Below are 21,220 nucleotides of genomic sequence, written 5' to 3'. Positions count from 1 at the left end.
AAAGTAGAATTAGGTCCTTTAGTTGCTTTTGCAAGGTTTCCTGTACAAAAGGAAAGATATGAAACAGAAAGGAATGATCACTGTAAGTGGGAGTCAGATGAACAACAACAACATCAAGGCCAGGTAGTCTAATCTATCTGTAAACACCAAGGTCTGAATGACACTCCAAGAGAGTTGCTGCATTGAGGTGTAGAGACAACATTTTTCTCAGCTCTGTTATAACCATTTGTCAGGTAAAGGTCCAAATAAGTTCCCATTGTCTGTGGATTGCATCAGTCATCTAAGGACAGACATCTCGGCCCACGTGCAGACAGCAGTCGGCACGCAGGAGAGCGTGCTGCGAATGCGCAGACACTGGGAGCTGTCCTGAATGCTCTCTGCTGTCTATCCTGGCTAGTGAGGACACAGGAACCCTGCACCGTCGAGGGCAGGCTGTCTGTCACGGGTGACAACATGACAGGGGATGGCAAAGGCGTGGGCTTTGCCCTCACCTTCAGACGAACTGAGCTGATAAACTGTCAACCTAACCGCACATCCTGCCAGCCAAAAAAGTAAGAGGAAATGGTGTGTGAGCCCGAGAGAAAAAAAAATCTGGGTTTTTGCTAAAATGTCGGAGGCTAATTTCATTTAAAAGGAAGATTAAAATGCTTCCTCCAGCATGAGAGGTTGAATGTGGGGCAGTGGACAGCTGGCTGTGTAGGCTCCAGCCTCTGGACAGCAAATGGGCTTCAAAGAGCAGGCTTTCCTCCATAATCCTATGTCAGCCATAGAGATACATCAGTAACAGGTGTTTCCCTCAAAATACACAATCCTGATTTGGCACAAACGAAAGGATGATATTTCACTGAATTCATTTTGGCCAATTAAAAAAGAATGCAAATGAAAACATATCCTTTGAATTTTACACACTAACCCAATAACTTTTGTAAACTGGATCGCAACATAAAATGTTTTCAACGTAAAAAAATTTACATAATCTAGGCCTACCATTAAAAGAGTTGATATCAAAATGAGGTCAAATTACTACAAACAGTATTGGCTATCTTAGCTCACACATATTAAACAAGCTCTATTCCAGTGTTGCCCAATGTTTCCTAAACTACTTCATGCAACTAGACCCAGTGTTGTCAAAGAGAAACATTTAGGCTACGCACCTTTTCTATTTAAACCATTATTATAGGTGCCTATTTTAATCTAATTTCGCGTAGTTTGTATAATTGCAATAATGTTATATTCTGAAGACAGAAGGTGCATACATCTAAGCGACAACAAAACGTGTCCTTGTTCTTGTTTTAAATAAAGTTTTGCCTTTCAAATAACTAGCTATGCTAGGCTCTCCAGTTCCTGTTTTCATTCTCATATGACAGTTTTCGTGCAAGCACTCTAAGGTGATTTGTTGCGGGACATTGGGCCATTAGCAAAACGAAACTAGGAGGTCCTTCCCAAAAGAAGTTTGTGCCACGTCAGGATATTGAAAGTGATATGACAGTCACTGAAATACGGCAGCAGGGGCGAAGTAAACAGTCTTGGTAACGGTCGTTTCCACAGCTTTGGCTTCATGCTGTAGGAACTATCACCGACGGAGAAAAACAAAAGCAAGCACATCATCATAGCTAGCTAGCTAGCTAGCATCAGTCAATGAAAGCACATATCTGTGCATTGGCGGACATCCGAGCGACCACAAATCTATCTGAATAGATATAAAATGGAGAATCAATACAATCTCAAGAGTCCCGGTAAGTTGTAAAGCCAGAGCTCTAACGTTTTCTCGTCGTCAGTTAAGTATATTAATCTAGCTAGCTAACCAGTGCAAATTTCGCCGTAACTGTCTGATTTGTTCAGTTTACAGTAGGAACGGATTACGACGTATTCACTTCCGTATTTTACCCACGCCTCGTATGATAATTTAATAGGAGTAGTGTTGGCTAGCTCTCTACCGTATGTGGTGTATAGCTGCAACGACCTTGTAGGCTGAATCTAATTTGCATTTCAACCGTACTGTGTTATTTTAGTGCCGAAACTGAAAAGCATGCCCCAAAAAATTCGCAGGGCTGTGTTGATGCAGTTCAGGTGTTCTGAATTTGACAATATGTCGCTAATGAATTACGACTAACCTACCCAACTGTGATCAATCGAGTGCTCTTTTGATGAGCAATATCCATTTTAGATTGGCTGTAGTCATTATTCAGCTGGTTGATATTGACATTAGCAGTGCGCCAAGCAACGTCTTTAGTACATGGCTATTTATTTATGTATTTATTTATTTAGTCCATGTCATTCGAACATTTTGCAATTACGACACAGGTGTGTTTTGGCATGTGTGGTATAAAGTTCATCGCTTCTTAAGATGTAAATATTAGGCTATTGCTTAATATTGGGTAACTAGTATGAGGTATGCAGGCACTGTGGATGCAGACTCGGACATAGCCTTGTACATTGGTATGTCTGTGTGTATGTATAGATTGAGTCCTCCAACTTACATCTGTTCATGCATGACTTGTGGGCTGCAATGTGGGGGAAAAGCAACTGACTCTATTACATGCTTGCCTTTGGAGGAGAGTTAAAGTTCATTAAATCCAAAAGTCTTACTTGTAATTGATTCATTCGGAATCACCCAGAGATCTATGTCAGTGTTATGTCTGAAACAGGTCAGAGCTTTTGTACAGTAGGTTATATCCACATAATCTTCTTTCACGTGTTGCTCTAACATGGAATTACAGCCTATTTATAGGTATATGTATCATCAGTTCCCATGCACAGTACTTTGTGTCTTATAGATTGAGCTGCATGAACAGTGTTGTTATGCAGTAATTGTTTACTGATGCTTTTTATAACATCTATGAAATACATGTACCATTGATCATTTGGTGTCCTATTTAGCAGCAACATTCTCCAGTAAGTCCGTTTGTTAAGTTAAAACCTGCAAAAATAGCCAGCTTTTTAGTCACGCACCAGTTATAGTTTTCAAATTTGATTTAAATTTACTCCAGTTAGAGAGGTAGATAAAACACCAGTCTTGTCCAGAACTTATTATTACATTGGTAAAACTGTAGCAGTTTTTTTCAGTCCAAAAAAAAAAAAAAAATCAATAAGAATTTGACCCTGACAATCGCTCTTGGACACCTGTATTCTGGACACGCACTACCATAAAGCTTTCAGATGAAAAATTTCCCAAATGCCTCTTATCACAAGGTTACCAAGATAACAGCTGCCACAGCTGAAACAAGACAGTTTCAGCCTTCAACTGGAATCAGTTTGCCTTCCACGTGTTTGCACTTTGCAGTGCAGCTAGTTTCCATATATTTAGACTAACTACACAGTCCAGTTTTCTCAGTTTCTTCTCTTCACAGATGGCCTCGTATTTTCCTTCTAGAACATTTCTGGTTTATTTCCTCGCGTTTTGTTTTGTGCAGATTTCACTCATATGTATTTTTATATTGTTTGAATTATTGTCAAAAGATGTTCAAATAATGGTGCAGCTTCCTTCTGTTGTGGCACCCTTAAATATCCACAGTAGCCCACTGCTTGCATAGAAATGCACATTTCTAATTATCATTATGATAAAAATGATATGATTTTCTGTTACTGTATATCTTGTCATACCGATAATGCAAACAGTAAGCACTAGGTCACTCTGTTTTAAAAGATTTGCACTTTTGAAATTATAAACAAACGTTTGTGACCCAGACTGCCATTTATTGGATATACAGATGTTACTTTTAAACGTATATGTTTTAAGAACTCTTGTTTCATCATGCAGAAATGCTTTCAGCGACCACTAATCTATTCAGTGCAACATTGTGCAAAATGGCCGTATTAGATGTGCACACATATAGCTATGGGGGACAGTGCAAATGTAGATTCAGCATAGCGTTAGCCTTGGACCCCTGGAGGATGGAGAACTGAAGGCTTTGAGCAATAATCCCTTGAAAGTCAATGAAATGCATCTTTATGAACCCAGACAGGAAGTGCAGGTTGTAGACTCCCTTTTTAGGAAAAGGTGTGTGAGGTAGGTAGGTGTCCATTACATAATCGTGTCTCCCGGCCTGCAGGACTGGCCGTAAATAGTCTGCAGCGAGCACTAAAATGCGTTACGTAACGCGATTTAATGCCGGGACTCATAATCCCACCCGACCCCTTAGCGGGGTGGAGGGGGAGGGGAGTGGCGGGTGGGGTGGGGGGATGGGGCGGTGGGAGGGGGGGCGCTGGCCGAATCCCTCGACGCCAGAGGAGCTGGGGCCCATCTGGGTGCTCTGGCGTTTCCTGTCACTCTCGCTCATTGTTATCGCGAGGGGAGGGGGAGGGGGGAAACCGCGCTTTCTGAAAAGGGCTCCAAAAATAAACGAGCGTAGGGGCCACGCTGTCAGGGGGGATCAAGGCGTTTCCGCTGACCCCCGTCGGGGGAACCGGGCGGCTGTGATGTCGGACACCTCCTCCCATCGCCTCCGGCGGGCCCAGCTGTCTCTTCTCCTCAGCAGCACGGAGGTCCAGGGGCAGACCAATGCATTGCGTGTATGAAAGTCTGCTTTCATGCACCGCTGCATATGCAAGTATGGAGGCGCTAGCTCAAGTCTGCTCTGCACCACGATGGCTAGCAGAGTTCACTACAACTCCAGCTAAAACAGCTGAATTTAGTGAATTTCAGAAAAGATCTTTGCTTCTGTCTGGAGCAGGTTGAAATCAAAATAAGGGCCAAGATGTATTGTGTTTGTTCAAATTAGGCCTACACCATTTGTAAGGGTCCATTACAGTTTACAGAACATTAGGCATAAGCTTTGGGTAGGTCACATGACCCCACAGAAAAACAACAAGTATTTTGACCATAAATTTAACCGTACAGATTGTCCCCATTGGATCTCGGTTAGAGTTGATTTAACACTGCTGAAGTTGATTTGACACAAGTCATTTTTCTGTGTCTGAAAGCCATTTGTCATTTTTATGCCAGGCTGCCAAGCAATGAATATCAGGCTTGCTGCAAGACCAAGCCGATTTCACCGCCCACGTCCGAAAAAGTGGAACAAACTCCTTAGGCTCTTGCAACAGCGGAGCCAAAGATGTTTGAGGCTTGCGTCTCATCAAAAGAATTGGGCGTTTAATCCCCAGACCGAATGAGTTTGACTGGAGGACACGAGGCCGAAACGTTAGAGTAGCTTCAGCGCCGAGCGCTCGCATCACTCATCGTTTACATAACATTAAACCAGTCGTAGTATCGCAGAAGCGTACGTACATCAACCTGCCTGGAGTTGTGTTGTAATATTGGTAAATGTGCTTTATCTAAAGCTGCAGCAACGTACTGACAGAAATGCTACGTTTCAGTAAACCGCCTGCCTGAATATGTCAACAACAAGCAAACAAACCCAAATATGTCTCCCAGTAATGTCCTAGCTAAAAGAGATAACGATAACAACGGGGGATTTATAAACAAAACGTTCAGTTAGTGCGCAGTTTGTGTGCGAACTGTTTTCCCCGTGGATCTTTTGTGGATTGAATACAAAGGGAGATTTTTGAATTTTAGAGTTGGCATAAGGACATGGAGCGGGCCGTGTGTCGTCGCTGTAAATCCTCCCCGAAATGTTTCTTCCCCTAATTTTACTCCATGATTGTCACTGTTGTTCAGGGAAGATTAAAGTTGTCCAAATCCCGCTGAAAGCCCGGAGTTTATTCGGGATTTAACGCTTTGTCGCGCGCTAACCGTTCTAATCCAAGGTGCCGGGAAGAGATGCCTGTGGGGCAAATGCGCCGGGCCCAGCGGTACACGGCGGTGGGCTAGTTAGCGGCACAGCGGCCAATCGGAAAACAGAAGAAAATCGTGTAACAAAAGACTACGTTGAGGCAGTTCCAGGCAGACACGACTTGACTTGGAGATGTAAATACAACACAGAAGCATTGGCTATCAGTTTGACAGGCTTTAAGTCCTTTATAATTGCACTGGATGTGTGACTGACACTCCAAGTGGCGTGTATGTCTGTGAGTTCTTCAGCCGGCGCTGATCCACAGTAAAACCCAATCTTTTTAATACGTGTCATGATTACAAATATTTTGACTGTCTGTATAGCTTACATGTTTTGGAATCTAGGTGTAAACAAGCAGGTTTCAAGGTTTGAATTATGGTAGAAATCTGCCCTTCCAGTGCAGTTTGCCATCTGCAGTTTGTGTATTACTTTAGAATATTTTAGAAATGCAAAAATATGTCTATTTGGTTTTCTTGGTGGTAACAGAATGCATTCACGCATGATTTCACAAAACATTTTCTATTTCTGAATAGTAAAGCTCTAGGGAGGCTTGATAATATCAGAGTAATAACCTGCTTAATGATAAAGTAAGCAAGAAAATGAGAAACTTTTTTTTCATAAGTTTATGCCTGTGCAGTTCTGCTATGAATATGGAAACAGTCAAGTGTTGGTAATGGTTATTGACTTCGGCTGCAGAATCTTCTCAAGGTACATCCCTAAAAGGTAAATATGCTGTACAGAACATATGGAAGTGGTTCAGTAGTACCATATATTCAAATTGTATATAGATCATTCAAGTATCCTATGAATAATGTAACACTAGTCATCTTCTAACTAAACACCGGTATGCCAGTTAATGTGAATCTTTTAGCCTAATTTTACAAAATAAGTGGTGGATGTTTTAGAAATGTAGCCCAAGATACTATCATGCTGTATGCTCAGTCTTTGCTTGTCTAAATGCTGCTATTTAATCTCTGAATCCACGTGAAATCTGATGTGAAAAAAATCCCATTTATTTTCTTGTCTATTGCATAGAGTAGAACATTACATAATCTATACCATGGGTATATAGAGCAAAAGGGAAATAAATCCCGTCTGTTTTCTTGCTACTGTTGTTTCCGTTGTGTGTACTGATATAATGGCTGTAACTGCGCGGTTCATTGTGCCGGGGGAAGGTTTTGCAGCGTTGCGCAGAGCCGTAGGGAGCACGCTCGCCTCCTCTGCACTGCGCCACGTGGAGCAGGGGCCCCGTAGCGGGGGTCCGCTCCGACGCCCGCCGGACACCGCTGCCCCACTTTGTCTAGCGCTTGGCCGGGGGGAGGGGGTGCACTAAGCTGTGGCAGAGGCTGTCAGGGCAGTTTACGCCGTCGCACAGCTACGCGGCCCAGCTGTCACCGAAGGGTAGAGGGCTTCTGTGGGCCAAGCACCATACATGCACAAAACACACATGCGTGCCCACACACACACACGCACATGCACAAAACACACACACACACACATACACAAAACACACACACACGCAAAACACAAGCACACGCACACACACACAAAACACACATGCGTGCACACACGCTCACACAAAACACACGGACATACACACATACACACAGGCTTAAAGGAAACTTGTCTTTCTCTTTCCACAGTGGTAATTCAGTGTTTTTCTCCCAGCTGGGAGTGTTGCAGTGAAAATGGAAAACTGGGCCCTGTGATCCCTCTGTGGCATTCTTGTAATACACTGAAGTCGACACCACAAATTAGGAAACTTACCTGAGTTGTAACTGTGCTTGTAAGTAGTCTAGTGTTTGTTGCCAGGATTACTTTTGGTAGTGGTTGTAGTAATTATTTCCCAAAAATATAGCTTGTACATCTAGGGCTAAATCTTTGCAGCAATATTGACATTTTGTCATCCAATATTTTAGTTGCTTTTTCTGTTGCATTGTCTGCTTACATGTAGCAGCTTTATTTTTCCCCCTTCTATCCATTTTCATGTAAAATGAAAAGAAGCATTTTTTTTGTAAACTGTACACTGGCCGTGTGAAGGCTCTGAGCATTCAGCATGTTAAACAGGTGCCTCTGTGTTTAACATGACTAAAACAGGGCAGTTTTCATGAAACATCTGCAGAGGGAACCTTGAGCATACTGATGACTCCTGAAACGGCCCCTGGCACTTGAGACAGGGCCGGACGTTCGCAGCCTCCGCCTCTCGACGTGACTCCAGTCTGCGGTTCCACATTTCGCAGATTCCGTCTCTTCCAGTCCTCGCTTGTTTGTTCGTTTCCACCTCGTTACACGCGGGGTTTCGGATAATTTCTCCCTTTCACAAGGGCACCCGAGATTTCCTGATACCGAGAGCTCTCGGGCAGGATCTGGCAGGGCACGAGTCCCAGGAGTTTCACAGCCTTTGAAGTCTTGTTTTCCGGGCAATTTTTCTGTGAGCTTGGTCTCAGTTAGGCGGATCCAGTCCAGATTATGTCCTCCTCCAGATCAAATGCTGTTTCCACTTCAAACAGTTACACAGTTCTAACAGAGGTTCTCTCAGAGGTCCTGAATTATTCCTTCCCCCAAATCCATCAGTGGTCATTCCAGTTCAGTGTACTCCAGATTCACATAGCTGTTAGTTTCGATCGATGGAATTGTGTGTGAAGTTAGGCTTTCTATGCATACGCATTATGGTGGCTGCCTCTTGGTGTGTAACTTCAATTTCACCTTTTAATTTAAATCATTTTTAACCTGGTAACTGAAGTGGCTGCCAATCTAATGGGGTAACACTGCTTTATCAGTGTTATTATAATAATAATGTGTATGCTGTTTTGTTTAATGGGTAATGGTGTACAGTGAAGAATAAACTGCAGTAGCTCCAATATATATATATATTTATGTCTCTGTGAAACACTTTGTGAACTTGTTCTTGAAAAGTGCTATATGACTAAAGTTTAGTTACTGACTCTCCATCCTGCAGGCTTTATAGAGGTTACCTGTCCTTGCCAAAGAGAGATCTTTCCTCCAGTAGGTGCTGGTTTTGAAATCGTGCCGTTAGGCCTAAAGTGTTGAAAATGTTGAATCTATCTCAGAATTTCCCAGCCATCCCAGCTCCCTGGAGAAGCCCATATGTTGAGGTGTATTTGCATTCACAGAAGAGGTGAATTGGCTACCGGCTCACCCGGTGTGCTGGGCAGGACGCATGCACCACAGGACAGCGCATATTCTGGTTTCCACCAGCCGTGTGCCTGAGTATAGGCCGTGCTTCTTTCTGAGCAGCGTGATGAGATTTGCATAGTTTCAGTGAGAATAAACGTCTCGGGGGAGACTAGGCTAAATGTCTCATGTCTCCAGAGGGGGCTTGTGCATTTGCATATTAATGTGAAATTGACAGAGTCCCACAGCAGGTGGGACAGCAAGTTCTCAAATCCGCCTTCTCCTTCCTGCCAGTTTGTTGCACATCGCTCGGGATATAAGGGTGGGTGCGTCTCTTTCCAGCTAAGAATGCGCTATGCGCACGGAAATAAATCTTTAGGCTCGTTAGCTCAACGCCGTAGCAACCTGTCCCCACGTACCTGTGCCAGCGCGTCCTGGACCAGCGGTCATTGCATAAAGACATGGCGCACAGCTTCTTTTACGGGGGACCGGGAGGACCCAAAATATTGGACACTCAACCACCCCCGTCTGTGACCACTGCAGTGCCGGTCGGGTTAGAACTGCCAACCTGCTGAAGTCAAGGGGTTGGACCCAACAGCACCGGAAAGAATGTGACGTGTCGTGCTCAGTAATTAACTGACTCAAACTTGTTTTTTGGCTTCAGGTCAGGTTTTTTTTGAGAGGCTGTCTGTTTGGAATGAGGTGGCAAACACCCACCCAGCCCCCTTTGCTCCCGTTCAGCCTGTCGGGTTATTCAGAGGTGCCTGTGTGGCGCTGACTGCTTCATGCTCTGTGACATTTCAGACCTCCTAACTGCATGCCATCTGTACTGAAACCGTGCCGGGTGACCGTAGAAACGGGCGGCAAGGAGAAGAAATCGACCGTCGGGAGCTTGAAGTCGTGCGGTCCTGCCATCGACCGTGACGACCGTGTCGAACACGGAGCGGAACGGTTCCGCCGGCCGTCGGCTCCCATTAGCGTCCGCTCCCCAAACGCGCCGTTTTTTTCCTATCGAGGGAGATTCGCTTGGCCGGTCCCGTCGGCCGCTGACAGGCTGCGGACGGGCGGTCCACTTGCGTCCGCTCGAGCGGAAAAAAAGCCTGTTTCGCGGTTAGTCGGCGGAGGTAAACTGCGCGCTCCGGAGCTGTCGGCTCGAATGAGGGCGCGGCGACGGGCGGCCACGTCTCCGCCAGCGGTGACAGCGTCTGTTTGTGTCCTTCTTTCCTGCGACCGCAGCGGTGAAGAGGCTGATGAAGGAGGCCGCCGAGCTCAGGGACCCCACGGAGCATTACCACGCCCAGCCACTAGAGGTGAGTAGAGAGCGGCTCAAGCAGGGGGGTTTGTAAGGTGCTTAGTTACGTTATTTCTTAATTACATTCCCAGATACTGCAGGTAAGGGGGTGGGGGGTTACACCACCATACCCAGCTACTGGAAATGAGGGGGTGGGGGGGCTATACTACTATATCCATCTACGGGTGATGAAGGGGGGTATACTACCATACCCAGGTACTGGAGGTGGTCAGGTTTTTTTTTTTGTCTGACCATTTTGTACCTGCAGGACAACCTGTTTGAGTGGCACTTCTCCGTGCGAGGCCCCCCTGACTCGGACTTCGACGGGGGGGTGTACCACGGCAGGATTGTGCTGCCGCCGGAGTACCCGATGAAGCCCCCGAGCATCATCTTGCTCACTGTAAGACCACCAGCTTTTCCGTGCTCTCTCATCCCCGCCCTGTTCTGTCACGGTCAGCCTCCATTACCAGCCTTGGCGTAACCGGTGTCACAATAAGGTTCCTGCTTTACTTGTCACTGTCATGTAGGATTTGGATCGTAATACTGTTTGCTCCTGTTTACTGGAAACCCTTGCACTCTCTCGCTTTTGCTCTCTCTCTCTCTCTCTCTCTCTCTGTCCTCACTGTCTCTCTCTGTCCTCTCTCCCTCTGTCTCTCCTTCTCTCTGTCTGTCTGTTTCTCTCTCTCTCTCTCTCTCCCTCTCTCTCCCTCTCTCTCTCTCTCTCTCTCTCGCTTCCTTGTTTTGGTTTCTCTCAATGTAATATTTCCACTTCTTTCAGCCCAACGGGAGATTTGAAGTTGGAAAGAAGATTTGCCTGAGCATATCTGGCCACCACCCTGAGACCTGGCAACCCTCTTGGAGCAGTATGTATCCCTGGAGCCGAGCTCTGATCCCTCTATCCATCCCTTCACAGCTCAGCAGCCCAGCTGAGTTTTAACCCTGCATCGCCACTCACTTCAGCTCCGCCATACAGACTTGACAAGCAAATGAGGATTCATACATATCAATATTGTAATGAGAAAGACTAACGTAAGCCCGTTTATCTCAATGGGTCGCATGCTGTGCCTTCGCATTTAAATTTATGTTTCAGCGTTTCAGCGGACACTTTTGTCCAGAGCACTGTATACAGATTACATTCTTACATACAATACTTTTGTATCTCTGGGTGTTTACTGAAGCATTTCAGAGGATCAAACCCACTAGCTTTTGGCTTTAAGCCCAGTTCACATTTACTCCTACCTTCTTCCTGCTTTGGGAGGCTCGTTTCCTGCGTTTGGGCTTTTCGATCCGACGGAGAATCGGATTTGTCTCGGCCACGCCTACCGGTGGAGAGAGCGTGTGCACCTGAGTTGTGTTGTCAAATCAGCCCGGGTGCTCGAAGGTGTGCTCCTCTCCACGGTACAAAGCCGAGAATGAGAGCACACACCAAGGGAGAGCGAGTCTGATGGATTGTCTGAGCACTGAGACAAATGGGAAAGAGAACGGAGCTGAAAAGTGGAGGAGCTGCCCGGCTGACAAGCTGGCCAGCGGAGACAAGCGGAGAGCTGTAAAGCTTCTGCCGCGTTCCATTTTTCTTTCTCTTTTCTTTGTTATTTTCGTTTGTTGTTTTTGCCTGGAATCCGTGTGGGGGAAGGTGGAACGCTTTTTGTTATTCTTTTTGTGTTGGTGAGGGTGTGCAAACTACTAGGGTCGTAGATATCTGTACTGAAAAGTTCTTCATTTGTCTCAACAAGCTTGCTAGTAATGTATGAAATGTATTGCTCGCACAGATAATTTCCTACACTACGTGTTGCCTACACTGCAAAGGTGTAGATAGCTGACTCTTTGAAGAGAAAGCTGGTTTGTTTCTTACTGTGTGGAATTTCAGTTTCTAGTTTATATCTTTTATACCAACGTACAAGCCTTGAGGAGTTGTTTTTGGCCGTAGAAAATGGAATGTGCTGGATTGAAGGAGAGAGTGTAAAGAAAGATGGAAACAAGAAGGATTATGCCATTTCAGACAAAATAAAATGACTCGATAAGAGGAAACGTTTCTTAAATATATCAGGGCCAGCTAAATGTACATGATTGGAAGGATCAAATGGAAAACAGAAAGTCCTTCCAGGGAATTAGTAATGAACTGTCCATACTGGTATCATGCTTTAGAGAGGGGGGAGGGATCACTGGGAGTAAACCCAGTGGAATTAAATACATGTTTCTGCTGTGAAATAAGATCCTTGGTTTTCAGTATGTATAAATCAAAGGGAAAATAAACCTTTTAAACTGTTTTTTTTTTGTGCTACAGATACCCTTTGGGTAATGTAGTTCTTGATGTAATATCATCCGAGCTGGCATCGCTACGCCTTTTCACTATCCAGGCTTTCATTGGTTGGAAGCGCAGTGCCAGATAATCAACAGCAGCTCTTTCACTGTCCAGGAACTGCTTGTGCACTTGCTGTTAATACACACGTCTTCAGTCTTTAAACACACATTACCCCACAGGGTAAATCCTCTCTGCGTCCGCCTCTTACAATAAGACATTCAAAGCAAATGTCATCGCTGCTGTCATGCACACACACACACACATATATAAAACACCAAAGTAATAGTTAATTATGTACATGTATTCAGCCGGAATTGTTTGCAAAAACAAAACTAAAATTAAACCAAGACTGAAACTATTCAAAATTTGTCATTTTAATTTGCTAAAGCAGTGGTTCCCAAACCACTATATCCAAATAAACCACCCTCCTCTGAAAACTTGGCAGTGCAAGCATACACTTACCCTTGAGCATACTCCTTAAGAACACTCTGCTTGCTGATTGCATGACATCTAGAGAGTGGAGGTATGTTTGTTTAGGATGACTGCACCAGTTTATTGGTTTTATCGAACGTCGGAAGCATAGGCTTATACGCAGTCATTGGGGGCAATTTCTTTTCTCAAGAAGGGTTGTTGTTGGAATCCGTGAAGTATAACCATGTTATTTTCCCCTACACTTCCCCTGATGTTGCATCAGCAAAACGAAAAGTGTACGCAAAATAAAATAATTAGTTATTTATTGCCGTTTTATATATTATATTTTTTTGCAACTATTTAGTTATTTACTTTCAGCACTGCGTAATGAGTCTTTCCTGCAGAAGATTTAAACAGCAAAAACTCTGATTTGCCAGCTCCGGAATAAACCTCTTATGTTATCTCAACCTTAAAGGCTGCTAGAGAAAATGAAGTATTCATGTGAGATACTGTCCCGTACTATAAGCCCTGTAGTGTATTAGCGGTGGGTGTTTCTTAATGGGTGAGAAGGTAGACCATACAAATCCAAACATTTCAGAGGTCTTGTGGGTACAAACTGAGACTGGCGATGAAATGAGATACCAGATACAAAAAAATTAGTTGCACCATTAAACATGTTTTGGAAGCATTTAATATAGGGTGCAGGAGTCATTTCCTTTGTTCACAAAGACAGGCTTGAAAAAACGAGAGCAAATTAAATAAATATGATACTGTCGCTGCATATTGCTGTGTGAGCTGTAAGGAAAGAGACTGATATCAGCACAGAGACACTGATATCTCTGGATGGTGATGTTGATATCTAAGCATGACGATGCTGATATCAAAATTCTCCTCCCCAGTCAGATTGGAGAATTGTGTCTCTTGTCAAATAAGATTTTTAAGGGGAGTTACTCTTTGGGGTCAGACCGTGTGGGAGGCTCTATAAATCCAGGCCTACACCAAGTTAACAAAAACCTGCTTACAGTTACGAAATGCAGGTAGTGGCCTAACTTGTCCAGCAATGTCATGTGAAGCAGCAAAATCACATTTTTTATATTTGATGTCTGTCTTCGTTTTGCCCGTTTCTCTTTCAGTCAGAACGGCGCTAATAGCGATCATCGGATTCATGCCAACCAAAGGCGAGGGGGCGATAGGATCCCTCGATTACACTCCAGAAGAGAGGAGAACTCTCGCCAAAAAGTAAGCTTCGTGAGAGGAATCCCTTTGGGGCTTCCTTCCTCCCTCTGCCGCGCGTTTGCTTTGTTTACAGGAAGTCGGTGGCGATGTGTTGCTCGAGGACGTGCAACTTAGCGAAACGTGTTGACGTGTATGAAAATACTTGCTAAAACATGCATTAATAAGTTGTCCTCCCGCCGGACTATAGCTGGACAGCTCGTCAATTAAAGGTTATTAATATCTGTGTCTTGTCTCACTCCCGCTAATGGATCTTTGGACTGTGTCTGTTGTCCTTTTGTGGGTTTTCGTCTGCTTGAGTCAAATGAGGAAAGTAGAAATGGTTACAGATGTGATGTGAGAGATGTGGTGGAATGGAAGGATTTGTATATGGGTTGAGAGTTGGTAGCCCCACGAACCGCACCACACCGCCTCCCAGTTTTAATCGATTTTTGGAGCGCTGTGTTTGCTGTTTTTGTAATAACCAAATTACTCATAAAAAATATAATCCAAATGAGTGTGTTTATTTAGCGCTCACTAGGGGGTGGTTTGCTAATGCATGCTCGAGTCCGTGATCTGTGGATTGAGTTGATGAAATTTCAGTTAAAAGAGATGGGATCTGAACGACTGTTTCATTAACACGTTGGGATGGAGTCTTTAATGAACGACTGTTTCATTAACACATGAAGATTAGATGTGACAAGATCAACGTGCCACCTTCTATAAATAAGCCTTTGCTTGTCGTACTGATGAAAGTGTTTTTTGTTTGTTGTTTTTTTTCGACAAAGACTGAGGCTTAGACAGAAATTGGCTTTGTTTTTGATCTCTTGTTTTTACGCCCCTGTTAATTGCAAGAGCCGTCACTCCATCAGAGCCTCCAGGACAATCTTAGTAAAGCTATAATGCCACATTTGTATGTTAATTCTGGCTCCCAACATCACATGCTTCAAACTGTTCCAAGATTGAAAAGAGCCGCTATCTCTTTCGACGCGGATGTCAATGCGGAGTTGCGGATTGAGCGTCCTGACGTCAATTCAATTGCCTTCGGAACGTTCGCCCTCTAGCACGCGAAGAGCCTTCGCTGTGTTTTCTGTAGCACAGGCAGGAGCAGGTGCTGTATTTTCGCTGGCTGATGGCCGGTACTGTGGCCACGCGATCAGGGATGCCTGGTTCCACTTCCACGGTGATAGGTTGCGGATTTCCGCGGCGACCGAGTTCCGCCGGCGGTTGTTTTTCTGTTTTGCTAACCCAGTCTCTGTGCTAACCGCTGCCGTGCGCGCGGTTCTCTGGGTAGATGAGATGGAGCGGGGTCACGGCCCTTCTCTAGTCTCTGCTTACCCCCGGCTTCTTCACAGCAAAGCAATCAGGGTAAATTCGCTACCTGGGAGATTTCAAGCCTCCCGTACAGTTCCACACGCTGCGTTATTGCTAAACGATCAGAACACGGAACCGATTGATCTTGTAATAACTAAACAGCCCAACACAGGCTGCTGTATTTTTATGTTTTTTTATTTTATTTTATTCATCCTTTTATTTTATAAGGGTATCCCACCGATTAAACATTTTCAACGGGCAAAGTACAACACAGCCGGCTAAGCAAACCCGTAACATAAAACGGTAAATAATTTGAACCGCGACATATACACGGTAGCATAAGCACAGTGGTTAAGTCATATCTAAGATCCTTTTTAATCTGGTTCTAATGCCAGATTAAACCTTGCTTAAAACATTGTCAGCGAGTGACAGTTTTAGGTAAATGAAATTGACCAAGGTCTATGATCTTCACTGGTGCAGACAGCCAGATATCGGTCTGCCATTACCTAAATTGCCATTGTCTGCCTCTTGTATCACAGAGAGCAAATACACTGGATTTCCATATCTTGGAAACTACATGGTTGCACTGTCAAATTAAACATTTTAGTCAACTAGCGTGCTATAAAACCACGGTTTTATTTTTTCTTTCCGAAACCTAGATGGTTGCATTGATACCTTTTGAGAGCATTAAGAACCTCCAGAAAAGCAGCTGTAAAGCAGAATGTAAACATTCTTCAGAAGCCAAAAGTAGTCTGACAGGAGACGGGCGGGCAGGTGGGCGAATGAGAGCTGTAGGGCGGAGCTAGGGCAACCAAGCAGGCCTTTGGGCAAGCAAGGCGCGATTTGCGAATCTCATGGAGGAGCTTTTCACTCCCGTGATGACGGACCCCTCTGTACCCCCCCCTTCCCCCCCAGGTCTCAGGATTTCTGCTGCGAGGCGTGCGGGTGCACCATGCGCACTGCCCTGCTGACCCTCACCTCCAACAGCAACCCCAGCCAGGAGGACCGCGAGGCCAAAGAGCTCGCCCGACAGATAAGCTTCAAGGTGCACCTCAGATCCACCGGATTGCAGATCACTCAGCCATAAGAAAACACACAATAATACCTTCCATGCCTAATACCTCTACTAAACAAACTGTGATGTCCTGGGCCAGTGGTTCCCAAACCTCTCTTCAGATATCCACTGCCGGATCCAGATATTTGATGTGTTCCATCTGAAGCAGTCCTGATAGAATGAATCAAGCTGCTGATTTTTCACACCAGGTGTGCTTGAGGTGGAACACATCTAATACCTGGTTCTTGCTGGGGGTACCCAAGGAGAGGTTGAGAAACCACGGTCCTGGGCCAAATCTAGCGTCACAAAAAAACGAAGCTGAATGCATCAGCCTTAATGTCATTGTATTGACTATATTCACCATGCATAACGCAGGATGTTTCTTCCCGTTACTTAAGGAGATTTGATGAGAAAGTTTGTGGAATGAAGACAAAATCGTATGTTTGTGATGTTTGTGGCTGAAACATTAATCCCACCGCACTGCTGAAAGTTATTATTTGACGTTATGGATGCTCTGTGTGTTCCTGCAGGCGGAGTCCAGCTCGTCAAGTAAAGCCGGTCCGAGCCAAGGGGCCGCGTTCGACGCCCAGACGGACCCCCAAGCAGAGGCGTCTACCTCAGAGAGCCAGGACAGCGCCGAATCGGCCCAGCCCGAACAGGTGAGACCGCCCGCAAGGGGCAGACCAACACAGGCGGAAAACAGACGTACTGTTACCCTGCCTCCCCTAAATCTTAACACTTACATCAACAAAGCAGGAGAAGCAACTACATAATGTGCTCTGTGAAGCTCGGGCCTACAGGTTGAGGGCAGGCACTCGGAATGGAGTAACAGCAGAGTGAGCATGGACAGCCGATGCTGCCGTATTGTGGAAGTGCTGCGTGGGTCGGTTGGGGCGGTCCGGTCCCTCCCCTCGGTGAAAAAGTCACCTGAGATGCCCTGCGCTCGGCCACTTCGGCCCCATTACGGTAAAAATTGTGCCGCGGGAGGATTTGGCCCCCGTTTTGGTCTGCGCTCCAGAGTGGAGAGATAAAAGGGGAGCTGTCGTTGGCCCCTGGGCTCACCTCAGCTTCAGTAAAGTGGCTCCGGCCTCGTTCCTGCTGAGGTTTAAAACACTTTTAACGGCGAACGGAGCTTGCGTGAGATGAAAGCCTGTCCGCGGCACGGGAGCCCAGGTTCAAATCCAGGCTGTGCCATTAATGCGCAAACCCTCCTGTCTGTGCGAGGGTGTAACGACAGGAGTAATGCAATCTTCCTGTCTGTGGCGAATGTGATTACAGTTAAAGATTACAGCATGCGTTTTTCTCTAAGCTCGCAGAAGGTGCTTTTTTATTTGGGGAAAAGTGTGTGTATAGGTTCATAAGTTGTTCAAAACGTTCAGGCAGTTAACTGGTTGTGTTTGGTAAGGCATTGGAATTGGAACCAAATGATGCTAACCCCAGCCTCAAGCTCACAAATTGGAGAGATTATAGGGGGTAAAGGATTTGGAATATACACTCTGTTCCCCACCCTGGGCTCTTATACAACATCCACATGATATCAGCTATGTGAGAATGTTTTGTATTGTAAATTATAAAAGAGTCACCCCAATGAATGGCGTGTGCCTAAATATATTTTAAATCCCTTTTTATGTGGAAAGACGAAGCGGGCTTTTGTGCGACTGCGGCTTTAAGAAGCTCGTCGGGTGCCCTGCCTCGAGCGCGGGCTTCGGAGCGGGCGTCAGGCCGGGGGATGAGTGGCGGAGTGGCGCTAAACCGCGACCGAATCCCGCGTAAGCTGGGTCAAGGTATCGGCCGGGGGCGGAGAAAGCGCCGGGGGAAAAAAAGGGAAAATCTCTCGCCATCTGCCACCCGTGCGGCGTGACGCCGGCCGCGCTCTCGCCGAGCGTCGTCCCGGGCGACGGGGCAGCGGGTCCGCCTCCCCCCCAGCCGACCAATGGCACGTGGGCCTTCGCATCTCTGCCTCACCCCCCACCCCCCCAGCGGCTTTACTCTAATTAGGCTGAGTAAGGGTACTCTGCCTATATAATCCTGCATCTCCTATGCATTCATATCCCTGATAGCCGCAAAAAGCCATGTTTATTGTATATCCCCTGCAAAGGATCCACTGAAGCAGCTTCCAGAGCACGAGTCAACAGGTCAAAACTCACTGCTATTTTAGGAATCGGATGAACACGTCAGTGCATGATGGTTGTGCTTGCTGCGTTATAATGGAAGTTCAATAAAAAGTAATACATATTCAAATATGAAAAAGATTTTGCAATATGAGAGATACTGCCTATGCGGTGCATTTGCATGCATTTGGGATTCCCGTTTTTGTATCTGATATGGAATGCCCTGTATTAGCATATTAAAATGTTTTCTGTATTTGGTTATGTCCTCATATATGGGTTTTTTCTGAGCTCTTTACTGATATGCTAAATTGAAGGGAAGTTTCCCAAAAAGTGCAGATTGCCTGCATCAGCAGAGGCTTTGAAAATTAGCTCCTCTCTCACCCTGGCTCAGAAAATGCATCCAGAGGCTGTGTGCAGGAAATTAAAAGAGGATAAAGTGTGTGTGTGGGTGTATGCATGCATGTGTGTATTTGCATGCACGTGTATACACTGTGTATATGCATTTTTGTGTCTGTGTAGAGATGCGTGTGTTTGGCTGTTGATGTGTAGAGACGCGTGTGTCTGGCTGTTGGTGTGCCGAGATGTGTGTCTGGCTGTTGATGTGTTCAGAGATACGTGTGTCTGGCTGTTGGATGTCCAGAGACGCGTGTGATAGGCTGTTGATGTGCAGAGACGCGTGTGATTGGTTGCTGATGCCCCGGTTCCTCTCTTCCTCCAGGAGGAAGCGTCTCCGGCCCCCAGCGTGGAGGACGCGGCCCCGCCGGCCCCCAGCAGCCGGCCCCTCAGCCCCCGGCAGCGGCGTGCCCAGCAGCCCCGGCGGCCCGCCTTCCCGCCGTTCCCCCCCGCGCCACGCCCCCCGCCGGACGCCAGCCACACGGGCTCGGCCGTCCTGATCGTGGTCCTCACCCTGGCTCTGGCCGCCCTCATCTTTCGCCGCATCTACCTGGCCAACGAGTACAAATTCGACTACGAGCTGTGACAGCGTCCGACCCCTCGAAACCCCCCACTACCCACCCCGCTGCCTCATATGCCTCTTTTCCCATAGAGAGAACTGTCAAACAGTGGCCCCCAGGAACCAGACTGCTGGGCTTAGCTGAGTCCCCCCCCCCCCCCCCCCCCCCACGCAAATACAGGGGCAAGGCCACGGTCAGTCTGTACTTACTGGTGAAAATGTGTTCCCCTGGAGATCACGGTCGAGCAGGAGAAAAACCTGCAGCGTGGGTGTGTAGCTATAGTAATACATTTTAAAAGAGAGCTGCAATCAGTCTCACACCAAACCCTGCTATAAAAAAAACAGTCTTGGCTTCATGTTCTCTTAATCTGTATTGTGTCTTTAAACCATGAGAAATGCCTGCTTTCAAATATTTTTTCGAAATATGGCTATAATGTAAAAAAAAAAAAAAAAAAACTAAACGACAAAGGTGTTTGAATCGTAGAAGGTTGATTAGAATTATATATTTTATTTTTTGCTCTGTAATCAACAGAATAGAAATTTGTAAATTTACCATGTAAACCTGAAACGGCCATTGAAAATAATAAGCTGCATGGATCATCAATACCAGGTGTCCAGGCGCCTGTATTTCTCACAGTACATATTAGAAGCCTTAATCATCATGTCATTAAAGGTTGAATTTACTGTTGATATTGAAGGTCAAACACGTACGTACAGTAGGGAGAGTAGCTGATTAGCCTCGATCCAGTGTATTTATTTTTTTCTGAACTGTAGCTGAGGATTTTAATACAATGACAAAGGGAAGAATCATGAACTGCGCAACCATACCTTAAATCTGCCAGCAGTGGTCAGCAAATGTGTGGGGGCTGATTGAAAAACAAGAAACTACATTTCCAGCAAGCCCTGTTACAATGAAGATCGTACCAAATGGTGGGGGGGGGGGGGATACCTGATGTCAAAGGGCATTTAAATCTGAACTGTCAACTTTCTCTGAAAATTTTCTGAACAATATTCAGTCATTGCAGTTTACAACTATTATATAGAACTAATGTTTCATTGCTGCATAAAAAGCCATTGGCGTGCAAATAGGTTTATTGTGCCTGTCCATGCCACATACAGATGTGTGCTGGATGCCTTGTCATGATTGTTCCAGCCTGCTCATGATTGAGCATGACCTGACGTTTTCTGGGAAGTAGACCACCCCTTGTCACATGGACAATGTTAACTGCTTCCCTCAGTATTGCCATTCATTGTCATTTCAGTGAAAACTGACTAAGGATTAGCAATGGCTCCACCAAATCTTACTACTGTAAACATCCCCCTCTCTCACACACACACACTCGCACACATACACACACAATACTTTCTATGTGGCTACTATGCTGTCAATCTCAGACAAACATAAATACTGATAGTTGCCATTGCTCATAGGTTGTAGATGCACTTACTCATGTGTACAGTGACATACATATAAACACACAGTTGAGAATTGTAAGCACCAAATGTTGTTTTACCGTATTTTTGTCCATTGCAGAAATGGATGAAAAAGCACCATGTAACATTCCATAATTTTAGTGTATTGGACTGAAATTAAAATAACTGCAACCAATAATGCATTAGTTGTTGGTGGTTTATTATGGTGTTTGAAATGAAATATTACAGAATAATTAAACCATTTGGTGATGTGTGATTTTGTTGTGTGCTTG

General features: G+C 45.4%; 1 protein-coding gene across 1 annotated transcript; it reads left to right on the top strand.

Moving 5' to 3' along the window:
• The first annotated feature begins 1,327 nt into the window (after positions 1–1,327).
• On the top strand, positions 1,328–21,204 carry ube2j1 (ubiquitin-conjugating enzyme E2, J1). The gene is made up of 8 exons (XM_064339942.1): positions 1,328–1,736; positions 10,104–10,177; positions 10,427–10,558; positions 10,937–11,021; positions 14,005–14,110; positions 16,313–16,442; positions 16,982–17,110; positions 19,281–21,204. Exons 1-8 carry the CDS (start codon positions 1,706–1,708, stop codon positions 19,539–19,541), a joined length of 948 nt encoding a protein of 315 aa, XP_064196012.1. The 5' UTR covers positions 1,328–1,705; the 3' UTR covers positions 19,542–21,204.
• Positions 21,205–21,220: the final 16 nt, after the last annotated feature.

Source organism: Anguilla rostrata, chromosome 6, assembly GCF_018555375.3.
Source record: "Anguilla rostrata isolate EN2019 chromosome 6, ASM1855537v3, whole genome shotgun sequence".
Classification (NCBI taxonomy): domain Eukaryota; kingdom Metazoa; phylum Chordata; class Actinopteri; order Anguilliformes; family Anguillidae; genus Anguilla; species Anguilla rostrata.
The sequence above is the reverse complement of the archived record's forward strand: the minus strand, read 5'-3'. Positions and strand labels throughout refer to the sequence as shown.

What these genes read in the sequence shown, in the direction of transcription:
- ube2j1 (XM_064339942.1), top strand. Translation starts at nt 1,706, where the DNA reads ATGGAGAATCAATACAATCTCAAGAGTCCCG. An exon ending in CTGGCAACCCTCTTGGAGCA is followed by an intron (nt 11,022 to 14,004) that starts GTATGTATCCCT and finishes TTTCTCTTTCAG; the next exon opens with TCAGAACGGCGCTAATAGCG. An exon ending in AATCGGCCCAGCCCGAACAG is followed by an intron (nt 17,111 to 19,280) that starts GTGAGACCGCCC and finishes CTCTTCCTCCAG; the next exon opens with GAGGAAGCGTCTCCGGCCCC.